The 11,759-nt window shown below is 44.2% G+C and overlaps 1 protein-coding gene and 1 long non-coding RNA gene across 5 annotated transcripts in view; one reads left to right on the forward strand and one right to left on the reverse strand.

Annotated features, from left to right (window-relative positions):
• LOC109292556 overlaps window positions 1-7,847 on the forward strand; it is a 16,332-nt gene extending 8,485 nt beyond the window's left edge. The window contains exons 3-4 of the long non-coding RNA XR_002096144.1: window positions 963-971; window positions 7,837-7,847. This is a non-coding gene — a long non-coding RNA (uncharacterized LOC109292556). The remainder of the gene's footprint in view (window positions 1-962; window positions 972-7,836) is intronic.
• TBCEL (tubulin folding cofactor E like) overlaps window positions 1-11,759 on the reverse strand; it is a 34,552-nt gene that overhangs the window by 22,333 nt on the left and 460 nt on the right. For 2 of the 4 annotated variants that reach the window (XM_019510023.1, XM_019510014.1), the window contains exons 2-5: window positions 10,449-10,558; window positions 7,544-7,786; window positions 5,340-5,489; window positions 3,111-3,250 (exon numbers count right to left, since the gene is read on the reverse strand). In XM_019510023.1, coding sequence (XP_019365568.1) covers window positions 3,111-3,250; window positions 5,340-5,489; window positions 7,544-7,559 — 306 coding nt within the window. In that variant the 5' untranslated portion in view covers window positions 7,560-7,786; window positions 10,449-10,558. Of the gene's footprint in view, window positions 1-3,110; window positions 3,251-5,339; window positions 5,490-7,543; window positions 7,806-10,448; window positions 10,559-11,759 lie in introns of all 4 variants that reach the window. The other 2 variants (XM_019510031.1, XM_019510039.1) reach the window with 2 other exon arrangements.

Here is an 11,759-nt window from a genome sequence, read left to right on the forward strand (position 1 = left end):
AGAGAGAGAGAGAGGGAAGGTAGTGTATCAGGAAGTAATCAGACCTTGTGCAATAAAATTTCATCTCCTAAAGGGACCCTCCAGTCTGACTGTGCCAAAGAAATTATATGGTAAAAAAATAGGGCTTCTTGATAACTATCCGTAATTCATACTCCAGCTATTCACTGATCTAGATTGATTGGCTAATTGCTCATTCACCTCAACAGTTCATTTAATTATTCTCTTAGAACAACTTGATAAGGGAAAGCAGATCCCTTGGGAGAGGTCATAAAATTCACCTGAGCACCAGTCTACAAAACAGCAAACAGGAGAAGCCAGCATCTCAAAAGGCTGCTATACCATTCGCTGGGCAAAGAAGGAAAGGCATGGCCTCTGAGCTTATGGTAGTTATACAGATCAATTGCTCAGTTTTCCATTGCTCCCTATGAGCCCAAAATAAAAGACTGATAGAAATTCATTGTACACACAATGAATTCCTTATTAGATTCCATTACTCCAGGAAAACATCTTTCTTAAACACATGGTGCTGAAGCTGGAAGGTTATGAATCAAAACTGAACATTCGTGTAACAGTGCTTGGGGCTAGCTGTGCTGTTGGTATGTACCAGGTGTGCACCTGGAAGTATATCAGTAGGGAGTAAGGGGTGAATGATTAGGAAGACAGAGAAGCTAGACACACACATGTCTGAAAGGTGCAGAATATAGATTTAGGGCATAAGACTAGGCAGGTATTTGTCTAAAATACCTTCAACATGTATAGAGATATTGGAACAAATGATGAAACAGTCAATTTGTAAACATCTAAGGGATAAGAGAAGGACAAGAACAAATCATGTCAAACCAATCTAATTTTCTTCTTCAACAGGGCAATGGGCCTAGCAAATGAAGGGAAACAGATGAAGTGAAAGACTGTCACTGTCATGGGCACTGTCATAAGCCTGGCTATTCTCATAAGCTACTTAGGGAAATACGGTCTAGACCAAGTTCCTAGAAAGGCCTACAAAACTATTCGATAGACATGCTCCAAAAACAGTTATTGGGTTGCTGTGAGACTCAAACCAATCCAATAGGGTCCCACAGGGGTTCAATCCTATTCAGTGTTTCTATTTAACTACTTGAATGATGGAATTATAAAATCTGGGGACGAGACCAGGCTGGGATGATAGGCGGCAGGCACTTTAGAGAATATGCTCAGAATTCAAAATGATTTTGGTAAACTGGCAAAAGGATCCGAGAGCTGCAAAACCAAAGTCAACAAAGAGAGGTGCAAAGTTCAACATTTAGCAAGAACACATCAAGTGCAAATACCAAATGCAGAATAACTGCCAAGGCAGCAGTATTACGGAAAATGATGTGAGGGTTATAATGGCCTGCAAACCAGACAGAAGACAGCAATGTAATGATGTTGCAAAAGAGGCAAAATATGATTCTGGGAGATTTTAACAGAAGTGCCATGCATAAGATGGCAGGTAATTATCCTGCTCTTCTTGGCACTGGCACGGCCTCATTTGGAGGACAGCATACCATTTCTGGCACCACACTTGAAGAAAGATGTAGACAAATTGGAGAGAGCACAGAGGAAAGCAACAAACAACTGTAAAGGATTCTGAAAACACAATCTACAAGGGAAGTTGAAAGAACAGATTTCTTTAGAGAAGAGAAAATGGAGGGGAATGCAATTGCTTTTGCAAGCAACTAGAGGAAGAAAGGGTGTTATAAAGAAGACAGTGCCAAATTGTTCTCCCTGCCTGTCAAAGGCAAAACAAGAAGTAGTTGGCTTAATTTGCGACCAGGGGAAATTATAGTAGATATTTCTAATTAAAAGAATAGTTAAGCTTTGGAACAGTGTACTTAGTTTTCATCAAAGGGTTTTAAGGACTGGTTAGCCTGGGGGCAGGGGGAACCTGCAACATGCATGCCACAAGTGGCATGTTGTAGCATGCAGCAGATCAGGGAGGAGACTGGCACCACAGTGGCAGGGAGCACAGGACAGGAAGCAGAAAGCAGAGTAGAACAGGCAGGGAGCATATGTGCATCTCTCAACTGACCATGGCTTTTAATAATATTGTAGGCCTAAAAGAAGCAGAGTCAAGAAGCAGTGAACTAGTATCTAGTGGACTTTTAGGAGGCAACACAAGCTACTCGTTTCACCCTACTTCCTAATAAACAGATGTCTGTTATCATAGCACTATCATCACCACTGTCACTAATCAACTCTAGCTGGCAGCCTCAGAGGATGAACGGCAATGGAGATGAGACCACAAAGCTGGCTCCTCCGGTGAGTGCTGAGGGGGAGGCTGGATAAGGAAGATTTTACTGCTGTCCCTGGCCTTGCAACATCTGTTCTGAAGGGAGAAGACTTCCAGCAAGACACTATTCATTAGTTTAAAGGAACAGGAAGTTAGAATAACTGGGGATTAAGAGACTTAACCCACCCCCCCCCACAAAAAAAACCCCAACCCAACAACCACCACCCTTAAGGTTTCATGTTGGGTCTTTTCCCTATCAATTTCCAGTAGTTAACAGTAGGATAAAAGTAGAGCATGAGCTGGCGAGAGGACAGGACACTTAAATGTACTGCATTTATTCCACTAATAACATATTGCATTTATACAGCAAATTTCATCCAAGCACCTCACAGTACTTCACCAGCCTTAAATGAAGTTCCATAAAACCCCCGACATAGGTGAGCATTCTTAATCCTGCTTCAAAGACAGGAAAACTGAAGACAGACAGGATAAACAATGTGACCCAAATCAAACAACATTACCGGGAGCAGAACCCCGGGGTCGTAAACTACCTGCCCTCAAGACCGCTTGACTACGCTCCTGATTGTCAGTACTCTGCACTGATGGAAAAAATATTTGCCACCTACAGGGTGAGATTACAAATCCCCAAGTGAAGTGCCTGAACGTGTTACGTTCATCGAGCTTATTTACTCTGACAGCTACAGAGTAATACACAATCTTCGAAGGTGAACTTGAACCGATGAAGATGGGTGCGTTTGCCAACACTGAAAGGACTGAGAAGAGTCTTATAAAACTTAAGTAGTACAAGCAGCAAGAGCAGAAGTTATTACTGCTCTGCAAGGTACATGCATAGTCATTTTACCTCATGCCAGTCTTCGAGTTTATTGTCAGAAAGATCCAGCTCAGACACATGAGCACAGAAGGCAGCAATTTCATTCTCCTCTCCTGCACAGGTGATTCCACAGCTGTTCAGTACTAGAATGCTTGGGAGGTTGAGACGATCTGAAACGGCAGAGGAACAAGATGCCTTTCAGTCAGCCTTGGCTTTCCCTAGCTAGGTAAGTTCATCCCTAGGTCTCAGAACACACAAACCAGACAAATATGAAATCCAGCAAAGGGAAAGAATTAATAAGCAGTTCAATAATTCACATCTTCCAGGTGCTGGTTACATATTAAAGGGATTCCAAAGTAAAGATAAAACATTCTAAATAATACATTTTGCTACAAACACCACTTCAGGTTTTTTATTTTAAGGATCTGAAACATTCTACCAGCTATTTGCATTTCTTTCAACCCAGACAATGATAGCAGACTGGTAAGTATCATTTTGCCTTAAATTCCATGTCTAATACAGTTTACTTTTAGGCTTTCATGCCTTATTACAAGGCCGAAACATTTCAGTTAGCAAATGCAAAGGAATATTTAAAAAAAAAAAAAAAAATCCACTGAAATTAAAAATAATTGTGGCAGCGATTCTACAGATCACAGAGTTTATAAAAGTGTAACTGGTTTCACCCACCTTACACCGGGACTTCGCTTCTGATCTGACAGAACACCCTTAAAATATTGTCGTAATGCAGGTAAAGATTTGCATGCCTATGTTATAAGCAGTGAAATGGGCGCGCACACACATGCACGGGTTAATTTTGCTAAATGAAGAAACTCCAACATAAAAATTAAAGAATGTTTGATTAATAGCAGGAAGTTGTTTCAACATGGAAATTCCATGGATGGACAGAAGGCATCACACAGCTTGCAACTTCCAAGTACAAAATAATTTTTCTGACATGTCCTTGTAAAGCACGTCAAGATATGCGATGCAACAAAAGATATTATCTTCCTTAAAATACTTAAATTTTTATTCGCCATATTTGACCACCTCATGACAAAAGGTGCATTGTAAAGATAGGGAATTATAAGATGGGGATGATGAGATTTCTGGATTCCTGCTTCATTAATTGTGGCTAACATTAAATGATACTGCTATACTTTCAGTATTTATGATGTATTTTTAGATTACCAAGTCGGCCAATTGAGAGAATCACGTCAGGCAGTGCACTTTTTATTTTAATAACCGGTGAAGCGAACAAGTAAAAAGCCTGTGCGCGATCTCATCAAGAAACTCAGCAGTTTCAGTACTTCACTGCATTTGACTCTTTGATTCTAACGGCTGGTGGGAAAAAAAGAAAAAAAAGCTTATATTCACTGAATACGATTTAAGATTTTAATTCTAAGAATCAAGCGATTCTATGAAGTGAAAAGCTAATAAGTGATGGAACATGAACACAGTGAAATATTTTGTGAGTTCTGAATCTATTATGTGAGATTCGAATATGTGGCAGACACTATATTTTAGGGACACCCAGAATATAAAGATGGAACCCTGTTTATAAACGCGTGTAGTGTATTAAATAGAGGATACAACAAAAATATCTGTGAGATCCTCTGTTGTGATTAATTCTGAACAGCACACAGTATATTTTGTCCTTGACTGAACTTAAACTCTTTTGCTCCCTTTTTGTCAAACCTTGTTGTTTATCATTTTCATCCAACTAATTTCCCTGCGTACCCCCACACTTCCTTGGGGCTAGTTTATGATACAAGTTGACCTGATGGAAATTTAAACTAGAACTACAACTAGAGATAACCAACAGGGTTAACAGTATGGTGGCTCTGGTGCGGCTCCTCTTAAACCAAGACTGTACGACTAAAGTGAAAAGAAAATCCTATAACCCAGATTTGGGGGGGGGTGGGAAGATTAGAGATTGCAAAATTGACGCAGCTCCGGTTAAGGCCTTAAAAACAGAGATACAAATCTTTTGGTACCTAGGCTCCTAGCACAAGGATGTGCTTTGGAACAGTAGAACTTCACGTACATCTCTGGATTTCCTTACAGAAAATGAGAAAACAGAGAATTAACACCCACAGGGTGCTAGCATAACATGCCTAGAAACTCTATTGTTAATGACAAACCACACAACAACACAAGTGTGATCGTTTGGCTTAGCCATTCAGTGGGATTTCTGTATTCAGATGAATGTAGGCACTCGGTCCCAACACTTTCCATGCTCAGAGTGACCTGAAACCCTACCTTTCATAGGTGATCCCTGCGGCGTTGCTGGCACGTGCACCCCCATTCCAGGACCACGACGATACGGGAAGTTCTCAGGACTGTATTTCTCACAAAGTACTTGCATGAAACTCCTTCCACTGGGCTGATCCATGTTTTCTTCTTGGACTTCTACAGTCAACAAAGAAAACAAAGAATGCACTGTTAATCCACTCTCTCCGGCAGAGAGCTGTGGACTTCATTCTACTTCTTTAAATAGCCAAGAAAAAAAAGGCCAGAGATATATTAGCAACGAGAAGATTAATACCAGTATCCTTTTTGTTTCTCCAACACAAGTGCCCTTACTCCCAAACAGTCTTCAAGACAGTACCCCTGCCACCCCTAGTTACAAGGACTTGCTTAGTGATCTTAACTTCCATATTAAGCACTTCCTACGGACTCCCTAGATCAGTGGTTCTCAACCGTTTTCTGACTGGGACCTATCTGCAAAGGTCCGTGGCTGGTCCCGACCCACACTCCCCTGGTTCTACTAGTGCAGGGCCCATAGTCCCCTGCTCCCTGGCCATCCTGGGGTTGACTTGCCGACCCACAGCCTCCTGTCCCTGCCCCAGTCATGCCAGAGTGGTCCCCAGCTGTCCCTGTCCCACCTGGGCCAGAGTGCAGTGGCTGCTGCAGCTCTGGCTCATGTGGGTGGCAGCGGAGTGAATCTGGCCTGGCATGGACTGGAGGAAGGAGGAGGGGGGCTCCTGTGCCATGCCAGGCAGCCTGGTCCTAGCCCCTCCTGCCCCCTGGGCAGCATCTTCCAGTCACCTTGTCCCTGCGAGCTCAGGCTGCCACCAGCCCAGCCACACAGCTCTCCTCTGCCCTTTCCCCTGCTGGATGAGGCTGAGACCTTCCTGCCACCCTCTTCTGCCCTGCCACAGTCTCGCTGCCTGGCCACATTCCACCAGTGCCGATTGCCCCAAGGAGCCCCTTGCAGGCTGGAATGCTGTCAACTTGCAAGGGGGGACCCACCTGTGCTTTCCCACATTTTTTTGTAGTTTGTCCACGACCCTTTCACGTATTCTCGTGACCCACTTTTGGGTCACGACCCATGGGTTGTGAAACTCTGCCCTAGATCAACAGCTTTGAATCCTGGCAGTCAATTAAGCCCTTCATCTTTCTGCAGCAGATGTGCTCAGTTCTGTGCAGTTTGTGGTGCAGGCATGCTTTAAAGAGAATCGTACAAATTAAAACCCCCTGTTCTGCAGGGATGTTTAAACCTCATGGACTAGGCTTTGGCCCAGGATCTGGAGCCAAAAAACTCACCACCAAAGCTGTGCAGCATACAGTCAGCCTGGCTGAGGTGCTCCACCCCTGAAGGGCCTGTCCTTCCTCGCTATCATATGCATACACTTCTTAAAGTGCACCAGGATACATCAAAAATGAACGGCGCTATGCAAATATTATGATCACTAGTCAATGTAACAGACTTGACAAAAAGAGATAAATAACACACAGCAATTATTAAAGCATGCAAGGCGCAGCAGTTAAAAAGTCAGAGAGATAAATACAATCATGGCTGTGACAAGACTAAAAAAAACCCAAACTCTTGAGTTTGAAAGTGGAAGTGACTGAATTGCCACTGATATCATAATAACATCCTGCACTTACACTGCTCATTTTTCACTGCAAGGAATGTATACGGCTTTGCAAATATTAGCGAAACCTCACAGAACACTGGTAAGGCTAGGTAGTACTTCCATTTTACAGATGAGAAACCAAAGCCCAGTGCCAGAATAGTGCTATCAGAGCCAAAATTAGACCCCAAGTGTAGGCCCTAAGAGGAATTGATATATTCTAGATAACCATCATAAAGGGCAGTGCTTCACTGACAGCAAGTTTCAGCCTCCCTCCCCCCCCCCAATGGCATCAGCCTTCTTTTAAGCAGGCCACTTCCTAAAGCGATGAGCAGGGACTGCTACTCAGATATGCGTGCAGGATGGAAAGAGACAGGCTTTTCATTAGGATGTTAAAGCTGTGCCATGGATCAATAGCACAAATGCACAAAGACAGCATTCATCCCTAAAATAATTTCTTGCCTACTCATTTTTGTAGCAACATACTGTATTTTGAAGATGCTTGTCACCTTGGTATCTAGGCATCACACAGTGCAGAAAGACCGGAAAAAACAGAAAGCAGGGGCCCCTCATATGCCCAACCCAAGGGCTCTGTGTAGGGCTGACCTGCATAGCTTAGCATCACATGTCAGCCGGAAGTTACTTGGCACCTAACACAGTGAGGTGACTGGCATTCTGTACATACTCTAGATGGAAGTTCGCTAATCCGCCCTGGTTTGCTACATGTGGCTCTGAAATCATCCGTTCAGTGCATTTTTTGATCAAAAGAAACCATGTTTGAGATTCATCTGCAGTCACAGGAAGCACTCAGTACCAGGGCCAGCTCCAAAAACAAGCCTCCAATGCATCCTGGAAAAGCAGGGGAAACCTGTAAAGACTAGTGAATCTCACAGCCCAAGTCACATCTCTGCAATGACAGAGTGTTTTGAAAGCTTACAACAACACAGAAATACAAATAGCATTCCCTTCACCCCTCATCCCCTTTAAAAGGCACTGAGGACACAGTTTGAGAATTTCATCTCCTCAGTAAAACACTGCCATCCTGGAGTCTGCAATGCTCCCCATAAGAACAGAGTGGGAACAAAGCTGAGCAAGTGCAAGTTTTCACTGCTGATAAGCACAGCCAAAAAGAACTATGGCTCAGCACTTTCAATTGCTGAAAATGGCCCATCTAGCACAGAACATGACACCACTGATATCAAATGATAGGTCTTGATCCTGAAATTACTAACATACAAAAACAGCTCCAACATGGCGTATCCCAAGCCACAGGGAAGCACAGCAAAAGAGTGGACAGGGTCCTGGACTATGACTCAGGAGTTCAGGGCTTTACTCCCAGGTGGCACTGGTCTGTTGGGGGATCTTAGGGAAAAAGTAGCCTGTTCCACAAAAACCACAATGACAATGAACTCCTTTGTAACACGTTTTGAGATCTTCTGGTGAAAAGAGCTTGATACTATGCTTTCAGGATAATGCCCAAGAAGCACCTCAAAGAAAGAAATCAAATTGCGACCAAACCTACATAAAATTATCCCCCTACGTTCTCTGAAATGCAGCTGCAAACATAACTGAGGTCAAAATTGAACAGCTTGTGCCTGACCTTTCCAATTATGGCATAAAATACTGAAATGATTTATGCTATAACAGAAAGGTCAGCTCAGATTTGTAAGTTTGCCTTCACCACCCTAGCTCCAGTGCTCTCTGACTGAGTGCGCGTGCCCTCTTGCTCCCTCATGAAAGGATCATGGTCATATTTAGACTAATATTGTTAGCTAACACTCATGAAGATAACTCTGTCTTGCTATTTTACTCTCTCTTGGATCCAGTAGAGGTCCAAAGGACAGATTGTGAGTTAAAGAGGAGAAAACTCTGTGTCGATTTCCTTGTGTTGAGAAGGAATTCTTTGGAGACTGAAACTTAGCTTCTCCCTGAATTGATTAACTCTGTATCTCTGGTCACAAGCTGTTAGAGCTCCTCCATTACAAAGAAATTAAGCATCGTAAGGAGTGAAATGACCCAAACCTACTGCCATTCTATAAAAGGTAGTTTTATGTTTAACAGGTAAAAGCTCCACAGACTCCCACTATATAGTACAATAAAGCACGAGACATTTTGGGTCTTAAAGCCATGGTTCCATCTGAATCGACATCAAAGAGCTCACTGCATTTTTTCTATCAGAGTTTACCACTTCACCTTCTAACAATTTTTCTTTTCAAACTTTTGCTGCAGCAGAAAGGGTGCACCCTCCCTGACATGACTTCAGTCTGGTGGCGCAGCCTGTAGCCTTTGAAAGAAGATACTCAAAGTAAAGCCCCTCTGTCTGGAAAGGAGCATTTCGTCTGATGTTGAAATGAGCAGCATACCACAGGAGTGATTTACCTTGATAATCAAGGCTTTGGGTAGAAACGCCCCGATCTTAAGATATAACTTGTAACCCAGTAGCCAAGAGAGAGGTGCTTGCTTCCAATCGGGCATAGTTTCATAGATTTAGGGTCGGAAGGGACCTAGTAGATCTTCTAGCCCGACCCCCTGCCAGGGCGGGAGAACAACAAAACCCCAAAACAAAAATGGGACTCAAACGAGTCCAGCCAGGTAGGCATCCAGCCTCTTCTTAAAGACCCCCAGGGTAGCGGCCAGCACCACTTCCCTTGGAAGTTGGTTCCAGCTCCTAGCCGCCCTAACTGTGAAGTAGTTTTTGTGGATGTCCAATCTATACCTCCTCTCCATCAACTTGTGCCCATTACTCCTTGTTATGCCAGCGGGCGCTAGGGGAAACAGCGTCTCCCCCAAACCCTTCTGGTCCCCCCTAGTGAGTTTATAGACGGTCACCAGGTCCCCCCTCAGCCTTCTCTTGTGGAGGCTGAATAGGTTCAGGTCCCGCAGTCTCTCACTGTAGGGTCTGCCCTGTTGTCCCCGGATCATGCAGGTGGCCCTCCTCTGGACCCTCTCCATGTTGTCCACATCCCTCTTGAAATGGGGCGCACAGAACTGGACACAATACTCCAGCTGTGGCCTGACCAGTGTCGCGTAGAGGGGGAGGATCACCTCCTTGGCTCTACTCGAGATGCACCTGTGGATGCACGACAAGGTCCGGTTAGCCCTGCCAACCATGACCTCGCATTGTCGGCCCATGTTCATCTTGGAGTCAATAATGACTCCAAGATCTCTTTCTGCCTCCGTGCTCTCGAGTAGGGAGTTCCCCATTGTGTAAGTGTGCTGCTGGTTCCTACTGCCCAAGTGCAGCACCCTGCACTTGTCCGTATTGAAACGCATCCTGTTCCTGTTAGCCCACCCCTGTAACCTATCCAGATCCTTCTGCAATCTCTCACTCCCTGCTAGCGTGCTCACCTCCCCCCAAATTTTGGTGTCATCAGCGGATTTAAACAGGTTACTTTCCACCCCATCATCTAGATCGCTGATGAAGAAATTGAAACAGACAGGCACTCAGACCTTCTATTTTTGAACATGTAAAAATTAAATGTTTAGGCAGAAGCAGCTTGAATTCACTCACCCATAAAGCTTCCTCTCCTTCACTTTGCTCTTCAGTCAACTCCGCTCCTGTTCACCCGCCGAGCTAACATCGGTTGATAAATTCCACATGAGATGGTCACCTCAACACAACTAGAGGGGAAAGAGAGATCAACAAGTTGTGTTTCCTAACACCAAAGACTTCTCTAAGTTGGAAGAGTATCCAGGTTTTAGTCATATTGGTCCTGAGGAAAAACCAACCAGGACTCATAGTAGAGATGATACCCTTTACTAACCAACATGATTTTTGCAAAAAAAAAAAAATTCTTTTGGGCACCCGAAAAAGCTTGCAATTAAAGACCAATAAGATTTTTAGCAAAAAAAATTCTAATAAAAGATATCATCTCTACTATGAGTCCTGGTTGCTAAATTGAAAGATAGACTCTTACCCAGGATCTTTTATTCCTTCTGAAACACAAATATACTTCATGTTGAAGCATTACTTCAACAAACCAATTTTGTCAATAGAGGATATACTATGTATGGGGTCTTAAGCTACCCATGTCCCTTGCTACAACAGGAAAAGCTAACTAAAAAAAACCAAAACATACAAACACTCCTGATAGCCACTGCTTTCCTGAAGCTGCATCACTTGCACCGACATGCACGTGTCACTTGCACCAAAAACAGAGGAAAGAAAGAGTTAAGAAGAGATGCAAGGACAGCACACAGTATTTCAAACACATGTCATATGCGTGAGGGCAGGACGCAACGCGTACATTTTTTTGGGGTGTGTTGCACACGGATGATTAAAGGGGCACGGCCTAATTTTAAACCCCAAAAGCAGGCCTTTTTAAAGAGGCAATGGGGGAGGTAGAAACACTCTCAAAGCTACTCCGAAAAGAACAGCACGCGCCATCTTTTGAAGGGTCGATGAAACGCGCCGCAACCCTCATCAACAGCTACGTGCAAATCAACCTCAAAATCAGCGACCTGTCCCGATCGCACTCGCATGACCCACAACCAAGAGAACTCAAGCAGGAACCCCTCCCTCCCTGTCTAGCATCGTGCAGGAACAGAGATGATTGATGCACAAAAAACAGCCAACATCCAGCAGCGCAACACCACATCCCCACGCCACCCAAACCAGCCCAACCCACCCAGGAGGCAACAGAGATGTGCAGAAATGAAGCCGGCCCTCCTCTCTCGGGCAACCTGAAAACAGACCCTAGAGAAGAGGCCAGGAGGGCCGGCTCCTCACAAGCGGCTCTTTCGGGGCATTCATAAAGGCAAACCACTGCCCTGAGCCCGGGAGGAGACGGGCAAGGGACGGGGGACAAGGCCCGACCCCAAG

Source organism: Gavialis gangeticus, unplaced genomic scaffold, assembly GCF_001723915.1.
Source record: "Gavialis gangeticus isolate Ggan-Ray unplaced genomic scaffold, GavGan_comp1, whole genome shotgun sequence".
In the NCBI taxonomy this organism is placed as follows: Eukaryota; Metazoa; Chordata; order Crocodylia; family Gavialidae; genus Gavialis; species Gavialis gangeticus.